A 22221-nucleotide genomic window follows, 5' to 3' on the forward strand; every position below is an offset into this window, starting at 1 on the left:
AAACTTACCTTTGGCTGTGGAGTTTTTAGCACATTGACAGAGGAGCTACATATTAGTCTTGTGTGGGTGCTCAAACTGCTCTTTTTATCAGAGTGGGCTCAAAAGACATCGGACCGGAAGTGACCAAACAGGGTTTCCTCCATAATTGTTAGAATAGCAGATGGTATGTGAAGTTCATGAGCCATGTGGAGTTTTTTGGCCATGGACGTGCTGTCCTGGTGCTTCGGGCAGTTAGCATTCACCACCACACCACCTTTCCATGTTGTCACATCCAATGTTCCACATATGTGCTGCCAGAGCACTTGGTTTAGATGGCAGTGGAAATGGCTTGGGTGCTGAAATTAATTTGGCTGTGGAGTTTTCAGCAATTAAGAGAGTAGCTACATATTAGTTTAGTGTGGGTGTTCAAGCTGCTTCTTTCCATAACACTGGACTCAAAGGACATTGCACCGGATTTGACCCAATAGGGTTTCCTAGATAGCTGCTAGCACAGCTGATGGTATGTGAAGATGATGAGTTCGGGGGAGTTGTTTTGGCACTGGAAGAGCTGTGCTGCTGCTTCGGACCCTTGCCTTTCACCACCACACTGAGGTCCGTAGGTGTCACATCCACTGTTCCACAAATGTGCTTCCAGAGCACTTGGTTTCCATGGCAGTGGGAAATGGCTTGGGTGCTGAACTAGTCTTAGGCTGTGAAATTTTCTGCATATTTAGAGAAGAGCTACATGTTAGTTTTGTTTATGTGCTCAACCTGCTTGATTCCATCACTGTGGGCTCAATGGGTATTGGACAAGAAATGACCAAACAAGATTTGCTACATAGCTTCTAGCACAGCTAATGGTATGTGAAGTTCATGAGCAAGGTGGAGTTGTTTTGGCACTGAAATCGCTCTGCTGCTGCTTCGGGCAGTTGCTATTCACCACCACACAGAGTTCCCTAGGAGTCATATCCAAGGTTCCACATATGTACTGCTATTTACCGTGGTTTCCATGGCAGTGGAAAATGCTTGGTAGCTGAAATTGTCTTTGGTTGTGGAGTATTCAGCGCACCTTGATAGAAATGCTACATGTTAGTTTTGTGTGCGTGTTCAACCTATTGATTCCATCACAGTGGGCTCAATGGGCTTTGCCATGGAAGTGACCACACAGGGTTTCCTAGAGAGTTGATAGCACAGCTGATGGTATGTGAAGTTGATGAGCCAGGTGGAGTTGTTTTGGCACTGGAAGAGCTGTGCTACTGCTAAGGGCAGTTGCCATTCAGTACCAGACTAGCTTCCCTAGGTGTCACATCCACTGTTCCACAGATGTGTTGCCAGAGCAATTTGTTTCCATGGCAGTGGAAAATTGCTTGGACGCTGCACTTGGCCTTGGCTGTGGAGTTTCAGCGAATTTAGATAGGAGGTACAGGTTAGTTTTGTGTGCATGCGCAACCTGCTTGATTCCATCACATTGAGCTTAATTGGCATTGGACTGGAAGTGACTAAACAGGGTTTCCTAGATAGCTGCTAGCAGAGATAATGGTATGTGACGTTCATAAGCCAGGTGGAGTTGTTTTTGCCCTGGAAATCTGTGGTGCTGCTTCGGGCAGTTGCCATTCGGCACCAAAAACCCATCCCACGGTGTCATATCCACTGTTCCACAAATGTGCTGCCAGAGCACTTGGTTTCTATGGCGGTGGGAAATAGCTTTGGTGCTGAACATTTCCTTGGCTGTGGAGTTTTCAGCGTAATTAGAGAGGAGCTACATGTTAGTTTTCTGTGCATGCGCAACCTGCTTGATTCCATCACAGTGGGCTCCATGGGCATTGGACAGGAAGTGATTAAACAGGGTTTCCTTGATAGCTGCCAGCTCAGCTGATGGGAAGTGATGTTCATGAGCCAGGTGGAGTTTTTTTGGCATGAAGAGGTGTGCTGCTGCTTCAGGCAGTTGCCATTCACCACCACACTGAGTTCCTACGGTGTCACATCCACTGTTCCACATATATGCTGCATGAGAACTAGGTTTCCATGGTAGCAGGGAATCGCTTGGGCGCTGAACTTGTCTTTGGCTGGGGAATTTTCAGCACATTGAGTGGAACTACATGTTAGTTCAGTGTTGGTGCTCAACCTGCTTGATTCCATTACACTGGGTTTAATTGGCATTGGACCGCAAGTAACCAAACAGGGTTTCCTAGATAGCTGCTAGCACAACTGATGTAATGCGAAATTCATGAGCCAGGTGGAGTTCTTTTGGCACTGGAAGAGCTGTGCTTCTGCTTCTGGCCGGTGCCATTCACCACCACACCAACATCCCTAGGTGTTTTTTCCTGTTTTCCACATATGTACTTCCAGAGCACTTGCTTTCCCAGGCAGCGAAATGCATTTGGAGCTGAATTTTCTTTGGCTGTGGAGTTTTGAGCGCTTTGAGAGAGGAGCTACATGTTAGTTTCGTATGGGTGATCAACCTGCTAGATTCAGTCACACAGGGCTCAATGGGTTTTTAATTGGAAGGTACCACGCACAGTTTCCTAAGTAGCTGCTAACACAGCTGATGCTATGTGAAGATCATGATCCAGGTAGAGTTTTTCTGGCACTGGAAGAGCTGTGCTGCTGCTTCGTGCAGTTGCCATTCACCACCACACTGAGTTCCCTAGGTGTCACATCCACTGCTCAACATATCTGCTGCCAGAGGACTTGGTTTCCATGGCAGTGGGAAATGGCTTTGGTGCTGAACTTGTCTTTGGATGTGGAGCTTTGAACGCCTTGAGAGAGGAGCTACATTTTAGTTTAGTGTATTTGATCAACCTGCTTGATTTTATCACAGTGATCTTAATTGGCAATGAAGCAGAAGTGACGATACATGGTTTCCTAGATAGCTGCTAGCACAGCTGATGGTATGTGAAGTTCATGAGCCAAGTGGAGTTGTTTTGTCACTGGAAGAGCTGTGCTGCTGCTCCAGGCAGTTGCCATTCAACACCAGAGTACCTTCTCTCGGTGTCACATCCCCTGTTCCACATATGTGCTGCCAGAGCACTTGGTTTCCATGGCAGCGGGAAATGGTTTGGACGCTAAACTTGTCCTTTACTTTGGAGTTTTGTGCATATTTAGGGATGAGCTACATGTTAGTTTAGTGTGGGTGATCAAGCTGCTTGATTCTATCACAGTGGTTTTAATGTTCATATGTCCAGAAGTGACAAAACAGGGTTTCCTAGATAGCTACTAGAACAGCTGGTAGGATGTGAAGTTCATGAGTCAGCTGGAGTTGCTTTGTCACTGGAAGACCTGTGCTGCTGCTTCGGGCAGTTGGCATTCACCACACTGAGTTCCCAGTGTGTCACATTCACTGTTCCACCTATGTGCTGCGAGAGCACTTGCTTTCCATGGTAGCGAAATGGCTTAGGTGCTGAACTTGTCTTTGGCTATGCAGTTTTGAGCGCCTTGATGAGTAGCTATATGTTAGTTTTGTGTGGGTGCTCAACCTTCTTGATTCTATCGCAATGCGCTTCATGGAAATTGGACCAGAAGGGACCAAATAGGGTTTCCCAGATAGCTGCTAGCACAGCTTGTGGGATGTGAAATTCATGAGCCAGGTGGAGTTGTTTTTGCACTGGAAGAGCTATGCTGTTGCTTCGGGCAGTTGCCATTCACCACCACACTGAGTTCCCAGGTGTCACATCCACTGTTGCACATGTGATGCTAAAGCATTTGGTTCCATGGCATTGGGAAATGGCTTGGGCCCTGAACTTGTGTTTATCTGTGGAGTTTTGAGTGCATTTAGAAAGGAGCTGCATACCAGTTTTTTTAAAATTTATTTATTATTATAATTCATTAAGTACATTGCATTATGTAACACCGATTCGTAGGTACTTGGATTCTTCCCACCCGTCCCTAATCTCTCCCACCATGGTGGATTCCTCCACCTTGTTGCATTACCACAGTTCAAGTTCAATTTAAATCCCCCCAGGCAAGCATGTTTGAAACAGAGAGTCCATCATCTTGTTGTCCAGTCAAGTTCAACGGCTTCTTTGGTATACCGTCTCTGGTCTGATGACAGAGCCAGCAGAATATCATCCCAATCAATTAAAAGCTCCAACATAGCATGAGCATAAATTTACATCATTATGGAATTAATTGACAGAGTAATGATTAACCAATATGGTAAAAGTAAATGCGAGATCTTAACCACCTTATGTGACCATCTCATTGACATTTCAATTTTAGTTTATACACAACATATAACAAACCTAACATAACATGTTGTACATAACATCATATCATCTTAAATTAAGGCAAACATGTGGTATTTAACCTTTTGGGATTGGCTCATTTCCTTTAGAATAATGGTTTCAAGTTGTGTGGGTGATTAACCTGCTTGATTCTATTGCACTCAGCTTAATACGCATTAGACCAAAAGAGAAAAAACAGGGTTTCCTAGATAGCTGATAGCGCAGCTGATGGTATGTGAAGTTCCTGAACCAGGTGGAGTTGTTTTGGCACTGGAAGAGCTGTGCTGCTGCTTCGGGCAGATGCCATTCACCACCAGACTGAGTTCGCAAGGTTTTACTTCTTCTGTTCCACATATGTGCTGCCAGAAAACTTGAATTCCATGGCAGTGGGAAATGCCTTGGGCGCTGAAGTTGTCTTTTGCTGGTGAGTTTTGAGTGCATAGATGAGGAGATATATGTTAGTTTTGCGTGGGTGAGCATCCTTCTTGATTCGATCCTAGTGATCTTAATGGGCATTGGATCGGAAGTGAGGACACAGGGTTTCCCATATAGCTGCTAGCACAGCTGATGCTATCTGTAATTCATGAGCCAGGTGGAGTGTTTTTCGCCCTGGAAATACTAAGCTGCTTCGGGCAGTTGCCATTCAAAATCGCACTGTGACCCCTAGGTGTCACATCCCCTGTTCCGCATATGTGCTGCCAGAGCACTTGGTTTCCATTCCAGTGGGAAATCGCTTGGGCGCTAAACTTGTCTTTGGAAGTGGAGTTTTGAGCCTCTTGATCGAAGAGCTACATGTTAGTTTAGTGTGGATACTCAACCTGCTTGATTCCTTAACACACTGATCTACATGGGCACTGGACCGGAAGTGAGCAAACACGGTTTCCTAGACAGCTGCTAGCACAGCTGATGCTAGGTGAAGTTCATGAGCCAAAGGGAATTGTTTTGGCACTGGAACAGCTGTGGTGTTGCTGCATTGGGCAGTTGCCATTCACCACCACATTGAGATCCCTAGTTTCACATCCACTGATCCACATATGTTTTGACAGAACACGTGATTTCCATGGCAGTGAGAAATGGCTTGGACGCTGAACTTGTCTTTCGCTCTGGAGTTTTGAGCGAAATAGAGAGGAGCTACATGTTAGTTTTGTGTGGTGCTCAACCTGCTTGATTCTTTTGCATGGGCCCATTGGGCATTGTACCGGAATTCACCAAACAGGATTTCCTAGATTGCTGCTAGCACAGCTAATGGGATGTGAGGCTCATTAGCCAGGTGGAGTTATTTTGGATCTGGAAGAGCTGTGCTGCTGCTTCGGGTCATTGCCATTCAACACCACACTGAGTTCCCTAGGTGTCACATTAAGTGTTCCAAATATGTGTTGCCAAATCATTTGGTTTCCATGGCAGGGGGAAATGCCTTGGGCGCTGAACTATTCTGTGGCTGTGAAGTTCGGTGCACCTTGAGTGAGGAGCTACATGTTAGTTTCGTGTGGGTGATCAACCTGCATGAATCTATCGCAGTGAGTTAAATGGAAATTGGTCTGGAAGGGACACACAGGGATTCCTAGATAGCTGCTAGCACAGCTGATGGCATGTGAAGTTCATGAGTCAGTTCATGGGCATTGCACCAGAAGGGAAAAAATAGGATTTCCTAGATAGCTGCTACCACAGCTGATGGGATGTGAAGTTCATGAGCCAAGGGGAGTTTTTTTGGCACTGGAAGAGCTGTGCTGCTGCTTCGGGCAGTTGCCACTCACCACCACACTGAGTTCCCTAGGTGTCACATGCTCTGTTTAACATATGTGCTGCCTGAGCATTTGGTTTCCATGGCAGGGGGAAATGGCTTGGGTTCTAAACTTGTCTTTGGCTGTAGAGTATTGAGCGCATTGATGAGGAGCTGCATTTTACTTTTATGTGGGTGATCAACCAGCTTCATTTCATCACACTGGTAGTAAAGGGCATTAGACCAGATATGACCAAACAAGGGTACCTAGATAGCTGCTAGCACAGCTGATGGAATGTGTAGTTCATGAGCCAGGTGGCGTTGTTTTGGCACTGGAAGAGCTGTGCTGCTGCTTCGGGTAGTTGTCATTCACCACCCACTGAGTTCCTATGTGTTACTTCCTCTGTTCCACATATGTGCTGTCACAGCACTTGGTTTCCATGGCTGCGGGAAATGGCCTGGTTGCTAAACATTTCTTTGTCTGTTGAGGTTTGAGCGCATTGATGAGGAGCTAAATGTTAATTTTGTGTGGGTGCTCAACCTGTTTGATTCCATCACACTTGCTTCCATGGCCATTTTACCGGAAGTGACGACACAGGGTTTCCTAGATAGCTGCTAGCACAGCTGATGGGATGTGAAGTTCATGAGCCAGGTGGAGATGTTTTGGATCTGGCAGAGCTGTGCTGCTGTTTCGGGCAGTTGACATTCAACACCACACTACCTTCCTTAGGTGTCACATCCACTGATCCACATATGTGCTGCCAGAGCACTTGGTTTCCATGGCAGTGGAAATGGCTTGCGTGCTGAACTTGACTGCTTGTGGAGTTGTCAAAAATTAGAGTGAGAAACTATACGTTATTTTTTTGTGGGTGCTCATACTGCCTGATTGCATCACACTGCGCACAATGGGCATTGGAATGCAAGTGACCAAACAGGGTTTCTAAATTGCTGCTAGTATAGCTGATGGGATGTGAAGTTCTTGAGCCAGGTGGAGTTGTTTTGGCACAGGAAGACCTGTTCTGCTACTTCGGGCAGTTGCTATTCACCACCACTTTGAGTTCCTTAAGTTTCACATCCACTGTTCGACATATGTGCTGCCAGAGCACTTGGTTTCCATGTTTGTGGGAAATGGCTTGTGTGCTGAACTTGGTTTTTGGCTGTGGAGTTTTCAGCGCATTTACAGAGGAGCTACATGTTAGTTTTGTCTGGGTGATCAACCTGCTTCATTCTTTCGCACTGAGCTTCAGGGGATTTGACCGCAAGTGATCAAACAGTTTTTCCCAGATAGCTGCTAGCACAGCTGATGGAATGTGAAGCTCATTAGCCAGGTGGAGTTGATTTGTCACTGAAAGGGCTGTGCTGCTGCTACTTCGGGCAGTTGGTATTCACCACCACTTTGAGTTCTCTAGGTGTCACATCCACTGTTCCACATATGTACTGCCAGAGCAATTGAATTCCATGTCAGTGGGAAATGGCTTGGGTGCTGAACTTGTGTTTGGTTGTGGAGTTTTGACCGTATTTAGAGGACCTGCATGTTAGGTTTGTGTGGGAGCTCAACCTGCTTGATCCCATCGTACTGAGCTTAAATGGGCATTGGACCAGAAGGGACAACACAGCTTTCCAAGATAGCTGCTAGCACAGCTGATGGGATGTGAAGTTCATGAGCAAGGTGAAGTTGTTTTGGCACAGGAAGGACTATGCTGCTGCTTGGGTCAGTTGCCATTCATCACCCCACTGAGTTCCCTAGGTGTCACATCCACTCTTTCTCGTATGTACTGCCAGAGCACTTGGTTTCCATGGCAGCGGGAAATGGCTTGGGTGCTGAACTTGTCATTGGCTGTGCAGTTTTCAGCGCATTTCTAGAGGAGCTACATGTTAGTTTTGTGTGGGTGATCAACCTTCTTGATTCTATCGCACTGGGCTCAAATGACATTGTACCAGAAGTGACCAAGTAGGGTTTCCTAGATAGCTGCTAGCACAGCTGATGTGATGTGAAGTTCATGAGACAGGTGGAGTTGTTTTGGCACTAGAAGAGCTATGCTGTTGCTACGGGCAGTTGCCATTCACCACAACACTACCTTTCCTATGTGTTACTATCTCTGTAGCACATATGTTCTGCCAGAACACTTCGTTTCCATGGTAGTTGGTAATGGCATGGGTGCTGAACTTGTCGTTGGCTGTGCAGTTTTCAGCGCATTTAGAGAGGAGCTACATGTTAGTTTTGTGCGGGTGCTCAACCTGCTTGCTTTCATCACACCATGCTCAATGTGCATTGGACCCAAAGTGATGACACAGGGTTTCCTAGATAGCTGCTAACACAGCTGATGAGATGTTTAGTTCATGAGACAGTGGGAGTAGTTTGGAACTGGAGGAGCTGTGCTGCTGCTCCGGGCCATTGCCATTATCCTCACACTACCTTTCCTAAGTGTCACTTCCTTTTTGCACATATGTGCTGCCAGAACACTTGGTTTCCATGCTAATTGGTATTGGCATGGGTGCTGAACTTGTCTTTGTCCGTGGAGTTTTCAGCGCATTTAGAGAGAAGCTACATGTTAGTTTTGTCTGGGTGATCAACCTGCTTGATTCTATCGCACTGAGCTCATGGTCATTGCACCAGAAGGGAAAAAATAGGATTTCCTAGATAGCTGCTACCACAGCTGATGGGATGTGAAGTTCATGAGCCAAGGGGAGTTTTTTTGGCACTGGAAGAGCTGTGCTGCTGCTTCGGGCAGTTGTCACTCACCACCACACTGAGTTCCCTAGGTGTCACATCCTCTGTTCAACATATGTGCTGCCAGAGCACTTGGTTTTCATGGCAGGGGGAAATGGCTTGGGTTCTAAACTTGTCTTTGGCTGTAGAGTATTGAGCGCATTGATGAGGAGCTACATGTTACTTTTATGTGGGTGATCAACCAGCTTCATTTCATCACACTGGTAGTAAAGGGCATTAGACCGGAAATGACCAAACAAGGGTACCTAGATAGCTGCTAGCACAGCTGATGGAATGTGTAGTTCATGAGCCAGGTGGCGTTGTTTTGGCACTGGAAGAGCTGTGCTGCTGCTTCGGGTAGTTGTCATTCACCACCCACTGAGTTCCTATGTGTTACTTCCTCTGTTCCACATATGTGCTGTCACAGCACTTGGTTTCCATGGCTGCGGGAAATGACCTGGTTGCTGAACTTTTCTTTGTCTGTTGAGGTTTGAGCGCATTGATGAGGAGCTAAATGTTAATTTTGTGTGGGTGCTCAACCTGTTTGATTCCATCACACTTGCTTCATGGCCATTTTACCGGAAGTGACGACACAGGGTTTCCTAGATAGCTGCTAGCACAGCTGATGTGATGTGAAGTTCATGAGCCAGGTGGAGTTGTTTTGGATCTGGCAGAACTGTGCTGCTGTTTCGGGCAGTTGACATTCAACACCACACTACCTTCCTTAGGTGTCACATCCACTGATCCACATATGTGCTGCCAGAGCACTTGGTTTCCATGGCAGTGGAAATGGCTTGCGTGCTGAACTTGACTGCTTGTGGAGTTTTCAGCAATTAGAGTGAGAAACTATACGTTATTTTTGTCGGTGCTCATACTGCTTGATTGCATCACACTGCGCACAATGGGCATTGGAATGCAAGTGACCAAACAGGGTTTCTAAATTGCTGCTAGTATAGCTGATGGGATGTGAAGTTCATGAGCCAGGTGGAGTTGTTTTGGCACTGGAAGAGCTGTGCTGCTACTTCGGGCAGTTGCTATTCACCACCCCACTGAGTTCCTTAATTGTCACATCCACTGTTCGACATATGTGCTGCCAGAGCACTTGGTTTCCATGTCAGTGGGAAATGGCTTGTGTGCTGAACTTGGTTTTGGCTCTGGAGTTTTCAGCGCATTTACAGAGGAGCTACATGTTAGTTTTGTCTGGGTGATCAACCTGCCTGATTCTGTGGCGCTGAGCTTCAGGGGATTTGACCGCAAGTGATCAAACAGCTTTTCCCAGATAGCTGCTAGCACAGCTGATGGAATGTGAAGCTCATTAGCCAGGTGGAGTTGATTTGTCACTGAAAGGGCTGTGCTGCTGCTTCGGGCAGTTGTTATTCACCACCACTTTGAGTTCTCTAGGTGTCACATCCACTGTTCCACATATGTGCTGCCAGAGCAATTGAATTCCATGTCAGTGGGAAATGGCTTGGGCGCTGAACTCCTTCTTGGTTGTGGAGTTTTGAGCGCCCTTAGATAGGAGCTATATATTAGTTTTTTGTGTGTGCTCAACCTGATTGATCTCATCGCACTGAGCTTAATGGGCATTGGGCGAGAAGGGACGACACAGCTTTTCCAAGATAGCTGCTAGCACAGCTGATGGGATGTGAAGTTCATGAGCAAGGTGCAGTTGTTTTGGCACAGGAACGGCTATGCTGCTGCTTCGGTCAGTTGCCATTTACCACCCCACTGAGTTCCCTAAATGTCACATCCACTCTTTCACGTATGTACTGCCAGATCACTTGGTCTCCATGGCAGTGAGAAATGGCATGGTTGGTGAACTCCTTCTTGGTTGTGGAGTTTTGAGCGCACTTAGAGAGGAGCTACATGTTTGTTTTGTGTGGGTGATCAACCTGCTTGCTTATGTCGCACTGGGATCAACGGACATTGTACAAGAAGTGACCAAATAGGGTTTCCTAGATAGCTGCTACCACAGCTGATGGGATGTGAAGTTCATTAGCCAACTGGATTTTTTTGTCACTGGAAGAGATGTGCTGATGCTTCGGGCCCTTGCCATTCACCACCACACTGAGTTCCCTAGCTGTCACCTCTACTGTTCCACATATGTGATGCCAGAGCACTTGGTTTCCACGGCACCGGGAAATGGCTTGGGTGCTGAACTTGTCCGTGGCTGTGGAGTTTTGAGAGCATTTCTAGAGGAGCTACATGTTAGTTTTGTGTGGGTGATCAACCTTCTTGATTCTATCGCAATGCGCTTCATGGAAATTGGACCGGAAGGGACCAAACAGGGTTTCCTAGATAGGTGCTAGCACAGCTGATGTGATGTGAAGTTCATGAGCCAGGTGGAGTTGTTTTGGCACTGGAAGAGCTGTGCTGCTGCTTTGGGCAGTTGACATTCACCACCACACTGAGTTCCCAGTGTGTCACATCCACTGTTCCACATATGTGATGCCAGAGTACTTGGTTTCCATGGCAGCGGGAAATGGCTTGGGCACTGAACTTGTCTTCGGCTGGGTAGTTTTCATGGCATTGAGAGAGAAGCTGCATGTTAGTTTTGTGTTGGTCATCAACCTGCTTGATTCCATCACACCGTGCTCATTGTGCTTTGGGCCTGAAGTGACGACACAGGGTTTCCCAGATAGCTTGCTAGCACAGCTGATGGGATGTGAAGTTTGTGAGACAGGGGGAGTTGTTCTGGCACTGGAAGAGCTGTGCTGCTGGTTTTGGCAGTTGCTATTCACCACAACACTACCTTTCCTATGTGTCACTTCCTATGTTGCACATATGTGCTGCCAGAGTACTTGGTTTCCACGGTAGTTGGTATTGGCATGGGTGCTGAACTTGTCTTTGGCTGTGTAGTTTTCAGCGCATTTAGAGTGGAGTTACATGTTAGTTTTGTGTGGCTATCAACCTACAGATTCTATCACACTGAGCTTCATGGGCATTGCACCGGAAGGGTAAAATAGGATTTCCTAGATAGCTGCTAGCACAGCTGATGGGATGTGAAGTTCATGAGCCAGGTGGAGTTGTTTTGGATCTCGCAGAGCTGTGCTGCTGTTTCGGACAGTTGGCATTGAACACCACACTACCTTCCCTAGGTGTCACATCCACTGATCCACATATGTGCTGCCAGAGCACTTAGTTTCCTTGGCAGTGGAAATGGCTTGTGTACTGAGCTTGTCTCATTGCGGAGTTTTGAGCAATTAGAGTGAGAAACTACACGTTATCTTTTGTGGGTGCTCATGCTGCCTGGTTCCATCACACTGGGCACAATGGGCATTGGACCGGAAGGGACCAAACAAGTTTTCTAAATTGCTGCTAGCACAGCTGATGTGATGTGAAGTTCATGAGCCAGGTGGAGTTGTTTTGGCACTGGAAGAGCTGTGCTGCTGCTTTGGGCAGTTGCTATTCACCACCTCACTGAGTTTCCTAGGTTTCACATCCACTGCTCCACATATGTGCTGTCAGAGCTCTGCGTTTCCATGGCAGCGGGAAAAGGTGTGGGCGCTGAATTTGGTTTTGGCTGTGGAGTTTTCAGTGCATTTATAGAGGAGCTACATGTTAGTTTTGTATGGGTGCTCAACCTGTCTGATTCTATCGCACTGAACTTCATGGGCATTGGACTGTAAGTGAACAAACAGGGTTTCCCAGATAGCTGCTAGCACAGCTGATGGGATGTGAAGTTCATGAGCCAGGTGCAGTTGTTTTGGCACTGGAAGGGCTATGCTGCTGCTTCGGGTTGTTGCCATTTACCAACCCACTGAGTTCTTTAGGTGTCACATCCACCTTTCACGTATGTGCTGCCAAAGCACTAGGTTTCCATGGAAACGGGAAATGGCTATGGCACTGAACTTGTCCTTCTTGGTTGTGGAGTTTTGATCGCACTTAGAGAGGAGCTACATGTTAGGTTTATGTTGGTGCTCAATCTGCTTACTTCTTTCGCACTGGGCTCAATGCACATTGTACCGGAACTGACCAAATAGGGTTTCCTAGATAGCTGCTAGAACAGCTAATGGCATGTGAAGTTCATGAGCCAAGTGGAGTTTTTTTGTCACTGGAAAAGATGCTGCTTCGGGCCCTTGCCATTCACCACCATACTGAGTTCCCTAGCTGTCACCTCCACTGTTCCACATATGTGCTGCCAGAGCACTTGGTTTCCATGGCAGTGGGAAATGGCTTGGGTGCTGAACTTGTCTCTGGCTGTGGAGTTTTGAGAGCATTTATAGAGGAGCTACATGTTAGTTTTGTGTGCGTGCTCAACCTGCTTGATTCTATCGCAATGAGCTTCATGGAAATTGGACCAGAAGGGACCAAACAGGGTTTCCCAGATAGTTGCTAGCACAGCTGATGGGATGTGAAGTTCATGAGCCAGGTGGAGTCCTTTTGGCACTGGAAGAGCTGTGCTGCTGCTTTGGGCAGTTGACATTCACCACCACACTGAGTTCCCAGTGTGTCACATCCACTGTTCTACATATGTGCTGTTATTACTTGGTTTCCATGGCAGTGGGAAATGGCTTGGGCACTGAACTTGTCTTAGGCTGGGTAGTTTTCATGGCATTGAGAGAGAAGCTGCATGTTAGTTTTTGTGGGTAATCAACCTGCTTGATTCCATCACACCGTTCTCAATGTGCATTGGACCTGAAGTGACGACACAGGGTTTCCTAGATAGCTGCTAGCACAGCTGATGGGATGTGAAGTTCATGAGACAGGGGGAGTTGTTTGGCACTGGAAGAGCTGTGCTGCTGCTTCGGGCAGTTGACATTCACCACAACACTACCTTTCCTATGTTACTTCCTCTGTTGCACATATGTGATGCCAGAACACTTGGTTTCCATGGTAGTTGGTATTGGTATGGGTGCTGAACTTGTCTTTGGCTGTGTAGTTTTCAGCGCATTTAGAGAGGAGCTACATGTTAGTTTTGTGTGTGTGATCAACCGGCTTGATTCCATCACACCGTGCTCAATGTGCAATGGACTCGAAGTGACAACACAGGGTTTTCTAGATAGCTGCTAGCACAGCTGATGGGATGTGAAGTTTGTGAGTCAGGTGGAGTTGTTTTGGCACTGGAAGAGCTGTGCTGCTGCTTCGGACAGTTGCCATTCACCACCACACTGAGTTCCCTAGGTGTCACATCCTCTCTTCCACATATGTGCTGCCAGAGTAATTGGTTTCCATGGCAGGGGGAAATGGCTTGGTTTTTAAACTTGTCTTTGGCTGTGGAGTATTGAGTGCATTGATGAGAAGCTGCATGTTGCTTTTATGTGGGTGATCAACCAGCTTCTTTTCATCACACTGGTAGCAAAGCGCATTAGACCAGAATTGACCAAACAGGTTTACCTAGATAGCTGCTAGCACTGCTGATGGGATGTGAAGTTCATGAGCCAGGTGGAGTTGTTTTGGATCTCGCAGAGCTGTGCTGCTGATTCAGGCAGTTCCATTTACCACAACACTTCCATCTAAGGTATCACATCCAATGTTCCACTTATGTGCTGCCAGAGCACTTGGTTTCCATGGCAGAGGGAAATGGCTTGGGCAATGAACTTGTCTTTGGCTGTGGAGTTTTGAGCCCCTTGATGAGGAAGTGCAGGTTATTTTTGTGTTGGTGCTAAACCTGCTTGATTCCATCACACTGGGCTCAAAGGGTATTGGATCGGAAGTGACAACACAGGGTTTGCTAGATAGCTGCTAGCTGATGGGATGTGAAGTTCATGAGCCAGCTGGAGTTTTTTTGCCACTGGAAGAGCTGTGCTGTTGGTTTGGGCAGTTGCCATTCGCCACCACACTACCATTCCAAGTTGTCACATCTAGAGATCCACATATGTGCTGCCAGGGCACTTGCTTTCCATGGTAGTGGGAAATGGCTTGGGTGCTGAATTTGTCTTTGGCTGTGGAGTTTTCAGTGCATTTAGAGAGGAGCTAAATGTTAGTTTAGTGTGGGCGGACAACCTGCTTAATTGCACCACACTGAGCTAAATGGGCATTGGACACCAAGTGACCAAACAGGTTTTCCTAGAATGCTGCTAGCTGAGATGATGGGATGTGAAATTCATGAGCGAGGTGGAGTTGTTTTGTCACTGGAACAGCTGTGGTGATGCTTCAGGCAGTTGCCATTCACCACCATTATACCATTCCAAGTTGTCACATCCACTGATGCTCTTATGTGCTGGAAGAGCAGTTGGCTTCCATGGCAGTGGGAAATGGCTTGGGCACTGAAATACTCTTTGGCTGTAGAGTTTTGAACGCGTTTAGAGAGGAGCTACCTGTTAGTTTTGTGTTGGTGCTCAACCTGCTTGTTTCCATCACAATGGGATCAAAGGGCATTGGACCGGAAATGACCAAACATTGTTTCCTACATAGCTGCTAGCACAGCTGATGGTATGTGAAGTTCATGAGCCAGCTGGTGTTGTTTTGGCACTCGAAGAGCTGTGCTGCTGCTTCGGGCAGTTGCCATTCACCACAATACTTCCATCCCAAGGTGTCACTTCCAATGTTCCACTTATGTGCTGCCAGAGCACTTGGTTTCCATGGCAGCGGGAAATGGCTTGGTTGGTGAATTTGTCTTTGGCTGTGGAGTTTTGAGCCCCTTGATGAGGAACTGCAGGTTATTTTTGTGTTGGTGCTAAACCTGCTTTATTTCCATCACACTGGGCTCAAAGGGTATTGGACCGGAAGTGACGACACAGGGTTTCCTAGATAGCTGCTTGCTGATGGGATGTGAAGTTCATCAACCAGGTGGAGTTGTTTTGGCACTGGAAGAGCAATGCGGCTGCTTCAGACAGTTGCCATTCACAACACTACCATTCCAAGTTGTAACATCTACTCATTTACATATGTGCTGTCAGGGCCCTTGCTTTCCATGGCAGTGGGAAATGGCTTGGGTGCTGAATTTGTCTTTGGCTGTGGAGTTTTCAGTGCATTTAGAGACAAGCTACATGTTAATTTAGAGTGGGTGATCAATCTGCTTAATTAAATTGTAACTAGCTCAATGGCCACTGACCAGAAAGGGAGTTTGCATGGTTTCCTAGATAGTTGATAGCACAGCTGATGGTATGTGAAGTTCATGAGCCAGGTGGAGATGCTTTGGCACTGGACGAGTTGTGCTGCTGCTTCGTTCAGTTGACATTCACCACCACACACCCATCCCAATGTATCATATCCACTGTTCCACATATGTGCTGCCAGAGCACCTGGTTTCCATGGCAGTGGCAAATGGCTTGGGTGCTGAACTTTTCTTTGGCTGTGTAGTTTTGAGCACGTTTAGAGAGGAGCTGCATGATAGTTTTGTGTGGGTGCACAACCTGCTTGAATCCATCACACGGAGCTCAGTGGACATTGTACCGCAAGTAACCAAGCAGGATTTCCTAGATAACTGCTAGCACAACTGATGGGATGTGAAGTCCCTGAACCAGGTGTAGCTGTTTTTGCACTGAAATTGCTGTACTGCTGCTTCGGGCAGTTGACATTCACCACCACACTGAGTTCCCAGTGTCACATCCACTGTTCTACATATGTGCTGCCAGAGCACTTGGCTTCCATGGCAGTGGGAAATGGCCTGGTTGCTGAGCTTGTCCTTGGCTGTGGAGTTTTTAGCCCATTGAGAGAGAAGCTACATGTTAGTTTTGTGTGGGTGATCAACATGCTTGATTCCATCACCCTGGATCAAAACGCATTTTACCGGAAGTGACCACAAAGGGTTTTCTCGATAGCTGTTAGCACAGCTGATTGGATGTGAAGTTCCTGAGCCTGGTGGAGTTGTTTTGGCACTGGAAGAGCTGTGCTGCTGCTTCGGGCAGTTGCGATCAACACTACACAACCATTCCTATGTGTCACATCCACTGATCTTCATATGCGCAAGAGCACTTGGTTTCCATCACAGTGGGAAATGGTTTGGGTGCTGAACTTCTCTTTGGTTGTAGAGTTTTGAGAGCATTTAGAGAGGAGCTACATGTTAGTTTTTTGTTGGTGTGCAACCTGCTGGATTCCAGCACACTGGGCTTGATGGACATTGGAGTGGATGTAACCACACATGGTTTCCTAAATTGCTACTAGCACAGCTGATGGGATATGAAGTACATGAGCCATGTGGAGTTGTTTTTGCACTGGAAGAGCTGTGCTGTTGTTTCAGGCAGTTGCCATTTACCATTAACAACCATCCCCATGTGTCACTTACACTGTTGAATATATGTGCTGCATGAGCACTTGGTTTCCATGGCAGTGAGAAATGGCTTGGGCGCTGAACTTGTCTTTCGTTGTGGAGTTTTCAGCGCATTGAAAGAGCAGCTACGTGTTAGTTTTGTGTGGGTGCTCTACCTGCTAGATTCCATCACTAGGCTTAATGGGCTTTGGACCCGAATTGGCGACACAGGGTTTCCTAGAACTGCTAGCACAGCTGATGGTATGTGAAGGTCATGACCCCGGTGTAGTTGTTTTTGCACTGGAAGTGCTGTGCTGCAGTTTCAGGCAGTTTCCATTCATCACAACACAACCATCCCCTTGTATCATATGAAATGTTCCACATATATGCAGCCAGTGCCCTTGGTTTCCATGGCAGCGGGAGGAGCTCCCTTGCGGTTTCAGGATTGCCGGAATCCTGTTTGATCGCCGCATTTTAGGAGTGGGAGGGTTGTACTGGGACTCTGACAAGCGGACATCTCTCTCCACAGTGCGCCATGCGGCTGGAGTGGAGGAGGAGCTAGAAGGATCCGGGCGGAAGCCTGCGCGTCGCAAACCTCTGGCAGCCATTCTTCCTAGGGTGCTCGGGTGCAATGCCATAAGTCCAGCTAAGCACAGCCAGGCTTACCAACAGGTACGTAAGTACATGGGGTGAGCCGCTTGCAGGCGGCTTCCTGATCTGCCGGAATCCTGGTTTGATGGCACTCTTTTGGGTTTGGTGGGGGCTTGTCCCAGTGCTCTGAGAAGCGGATCTGGAAATCCTCAGCGCGCCTTGCGGCTGGAATATGGGAGGAGCTCCTGTGCCGTCTCCAGATTACAGGAATCCTGGTTTGATGGCCCACTTTTAGGGATGGGAGGGTTGTCCTGGGACTCTGATGAGAGGATGTGGGCCTCCTCAGCGCGCCATGTGGTTGGAGTGAGGGAGGAGCAGGGAGGATCCGGGCGGAGGCCTGAAGGTCTCAAACCTCAGGCAGCCATGCTGTCTGGGGTGCTCGGGTGCCCTGCCACGAGTCCAGCCTAGCACAGCCAGGCTTATCACCATGTACATAAGTACATGGGGTGAGCAACTCGCGGGCGGCTTCCTGATCTGCCGGAATCCTGACATGATTGCACTATTTTGGGTTTGATGGGGGCTTGTCCCATTGCTCTGAGAAGTGGATCTGGAAATCCTCTGCACGCCACGCAGCTGGAATGGGGGAGGAGCTGCCGCGCGGTTTCCAGATTGCCAGAAATCTAGTTTGATGGCCCTCTTTTTGGAGTGGGAGGGTTGTCCTGGGACTCTAAGAAGCAGATCGGGACCTCCTCAGCGCATCATGCGGCTGGAGTCGGGGTGGAGCTAAGAAGATCCAGGCGGAGGCCTGAGCGTCTCAAAGATCAGGAAGCCATGCTGCCCGGGATGCTCGGGTGCCCTGCCACGTGTCCAGCCTAGAACAGCCAGGCTTACCAACACCTAAGTAAGTACATGGGGTGAGCCACTCGCGGGCAGCTTCCTGATCTGCTGGAATGCTGGTTTGATGGCCCTCTTTTTGGAGTGGGAGGGTTGTCCCAAGGCTCTGAGAAGCGGATCTGGGCCTCCTCAGAGCTCCATGCGGCTGGAATATGGAAGGAGCTCCCTCGCGGTCTCCAGATTGCCAGAAATCTGGTTTGATGGCCCTCTTTATGGAGTGGGAGGGTTTTCCTGAGACTCTGAGAAGCGTATGTGGGTCTCCTCAGTGCGCCATGCAGCTGGAGTGGGGGAGGAGCTATTAGGATCCGGGCGGAAGCCTGCGCGTCGCAAACCTCGGGCAGGCATGCTGCCTGGGCTGCTCGGGTGCCCTGCCACGAGTCCAGCCTAGCACAGCCAGGCTTACCACCACGTACGTAAGTACATGAGGTGAGCCGCTCGCGGGCGGCTTTCTGATCTGCCAGAATCCTGGTTTGATGGCCCTCTTTTGGGTTTGAGGGAGGGTTGTCCCAGGGTTCTGAGAAGCAGATGTGGGCCTCCTCAGCCCACCATGCGCCTGGAGTGGGGGAGGAACTCCCGCGTGTTTTTCAGATTGCCAGAAATCTGGATTGATGGCTCTCTTTTAGGAGTGGGAGGGTTGTCCTGAGACTCTGAGAAGCGGATATGAGTCTCCTCAGTGCGCCATGAGGCTGGAGTGGGGGAGGAGCTATTAGGATCCGGGCGAAGGCCTGAGCGTCTCAAACCTCAGGCAGCCATGCTGCCCAGGGTGCTCGGGTGCCCTGCCACGAGTCCAGTCTAGCACAGCCAGGCTTACCAACACCTACGTAAATACATAGGGTGAGCCGCTCTTGGGCGACATCCTGATCTGCCGGAATCCTGGTTTGATATCCCTCTTTTGGGTTTGTTGGGGGCTTGTCCCAGTGCTCTGAGAAGCGGATCTTGAAATCCTCAGTGCGCCACGCAGCTGAAATGGGGAAGGAGCTCCCCCACGGTTTCCAGATTGCCGGAATCCTGTTTGATGGCTCGCTTTTAGGAGTGGGAGGGATGTCCTGGGACTCTGAGAAGTGGATGAGGGCCTCCTCAGCGTGCCATGCAGCGGGAGTGGGGGAAGAGCTAGGAGATCCAGGAGGAGGCCTGAGCATCTGAAACTTCGGGCAGCCATGCTGCCCGCACTGCTCTGGTGCCCTGCCACAAGACCAACCTAGCACAGCCAGGCTTACCAAAACTTACGTAAGGCATGGGGTGAGCCACTTGCGGGCGGCTTCCTGATCTGCTAGAATCCTGGTTTGATGGCCTTCTTTTAGGAGTGGGAGGGTTGTCCCAGTGCTCTGAGAAGCAGATCTGGGCCTCCACAGCACGCCATGTGGCTGGAGTGGGGAGGAGCTCCCGTTTGGTTTCCAGATTGCTGAAATCCTGGTTTGATGACCCTCCATTGGGTTTCCTTGGGGTTGTCCCAGGGCTCTGAGAAGCGGAACTGGACCTCCACAGCGCGCCATGCGGCTCGAGTGGGGGAAGAGCTCCCGTTTGGTTTCCAGGTTGCCGGAATCCTGGTTTGAGGGCCGGCTTTTATTTGTGGGAGGATTGTCCTGGGACTCTGAGAAGCGGATCTGGGCCTCCTCAGCATGCCATGAGGCTGGAGTGGGGGTGGAGCTAGGAGGATCCGGGCGGAGGCCTGAGCTTCTCAAACCTTGGGCTGCCATGCTGCCCGCGTTCCTCGGGTGTCCTGTCATGAATCCAGCCTAGAACAGCCAGGCTTACCACCACGTACGTAAGAACATGGGGTGAGTTGCTTGCAGGCAGCTTCCTGATCTGCCGGAATCCTGATTTGATGGCCCTCTTTTGGATTTGGGGGGGTTTGTCCCAGGGCTCTGAGAATCGGATCTGGACGTCCTCAGCACGCCATGCAGCTGGAGTGGGGGAGGAGTTAGGAGGATGCGGGCGGGGGCCTGAGCATCTCAAACCTTGGGCAGCCATGCTGCCCGGGGTGCTCGGGTGCCCTGCTACGATTCCAGCCTAGAACAGCAAGGCGTACCACCATGTACGTAAGTACATGGGGTGAGCCGCTCGTGGGCAGCTTCCTGATCTTCCAGAATCCTGGTTTGATGGCCCTCCATTGGGTTTGGGGGGGGTTGTCCCAGGGCTCTGAGAAACGGATCTGGACCTCCTCAGCGTGCCATGCGGCTGGAGTGGGGGAGGAGCGAGGAGGATCCGGGTGGAGGCCTGAGCGTCTCAAACCTCGGGCAGCCATGCTGCCCGGGGTGGTCGGGTGCCCTGCCATGGGTCCAGCCTAGCACAGCCAGGCTTACCACCATGTGCGTGGGGTGAGCCGCTAGCGGCCGACCAGTGAGCCATTTGGCGCCAGGCTGCACCTGCTGTCCGCCCGCCCAGGGAATTGTGTAATTTGATTCCTTTGATATGCTATAGGAGTCACTCCATGCTGAACCCACGGTTTCTGTGAATGTGTATTAGTCCTTAAAAGTCTCAATGGCAGTAAATCTTCCCCTGAAGAACCTGTAGTCACTTTATAGTGCAGATTACCAACACCAGTCCCTTTAAAAGCAAAATTCTGGTCTTGTCCAGCAGGATACCCCATTACCTGATAGGAGGAGGGATCAGCAGAGTGGTCACAGAAGGCAAGAGTAAGACATTGTCTGGCATTTGAGAACCATACTCTGGGCTAGAATGTGTCAGATATGGGTCGACCAATCCCTGTGCAAACTCTTGCCACACTGGATGGTTTAGAATGGCCAGAGAAGTCTTTGCAGGAGGAATGACAGTCTATGGGGCGCGCTGGTCTGACCCAGAGCAACCTCTGTCATACTTAACACTGGCTGGGAACAGGCCTGGTTGGGGAGCTTGGGGGAGGCCTTGGCTGGGTGGAGGTTACCAGTAAGGGGCGCAGGAACTGGAAGGGGGCTGAGTTCTGGTCGGGTCACAGTTGTACTCCCTTGGCACATACATGGATTCCGACTTGACGCACCATGCTGGGTTATACCTCAACACAGTTTGGTGATCTGGAGGACCAGAGTAGATGTGGGACGGACTCGGCTAGGTTCCAACCCCAACTGAGCCATATAGGAGTTATATGTGGGTATGAACGAGCCGTGGCTGGGCTGAAACTCTCAACAGCAGGAACCAGAATGGGTTGAAGAGTGGTGCTGGCCAAAGGACCTGCTGGTATGCATGAAACCTGACACCAAGAGGGGGTCTGATGGAGGAATCTGAACAGTTCCTCTGACAGGACACTGACCCTAGAAATAAACGCAGGAAGTATGGAGGTAAACAATGCAGAAGAGGCTTTGGAAAGTGACCCACTGGCATACATTTGGCTCAGGTTGGGGGCAGACCAGGCTGAGTCGGTTCACGTCAACCACTGGCAAATCCGAGTGCTGTAACTATGAGGGGGCCTGGCCAGGTTTGGTTGCGATAACAACAGTACAAAACACCAAATGCCAAGGTGAAATGGCCTGTGCCAATAGGGAATGCAGCACCCAACCAGCACACCTCCCACTGATTTAGGTGAGGGACGAGTGTGTGATGGGCAGAGCCGGGAAGAGCTACAATACTCATCGGTTCCAATGGAGGTCAGGGCTCAGAATAGAACCAACCCAGGGATTACAACCACCAGCTGATCGGAGTGATGGACTGTGGCGGGCACTGTGCTTACTAGTAGTGTATTTAGGATCCTGGACTGGGAACAGCTCAAAGTTTCTTTGGGGATTCCCCTGAACAAAATGGAGGAATCAAAACATTAACCAAGAAAAGATAGAAGATGGAGTAGATCAATCAACCACCTCAGCTATATGTTTGCAGCGAAAAACAGGACGAGGGGAAACTCTAAGATGGACTATGTCAATCAGTGGACTCTGCACCAGTCTCATCGTACCCGGATTGTTGCTGATCTAATTGATTGAGGTGACGCTCTGCTGGCTAGGACCTGAAACCTGAGAGGGCCTCCTTAAGAGGCCGTTGA

At 49.1% G+C, this 22221-nt stretch overlaps 1 protein-coding gene across 1 annotated transcript in view; it reads left to right on the top strand.

Moving 5' to 3' along the window:
• Positions 1 to 19394, top strand: part of LOC131478732 (uncharacterized) — a 138564-nt gene extending 119170 nt beyond the window's left edge. The window contains exons 3-4 of the mRNA XM_058659305.1: positions 17245 to 17438; positions 19170 to 19394. Coding sequence (XP_058515288.1) covers positions 17245 to 17438; positions 19170 to 19394 — 419 coding nt within the window. The remainder of the gene's footprint in view (positions 1 to 17244; positions 17439 to 19169) is intronic.
• Positions 19395 to 22221: the final 2827 nt, after the last annotated feature.

The sequence above is a fragment of the Ochotona princeps genome, chromosome Y, assembly GCF_030435755.1.
Source record: "Ochotona princeps isolate mOchPri1 chromosome Y, mOchPri1.hap1, whole genome shotgun sequence".
Taxonomy (NCBI): domain Eukaryota; kingdom Metazoa; phylum Chordata; class Mammalia; order Lagomorpha; family Ochotonidae; genus Ochotona; species Ochotona princeps.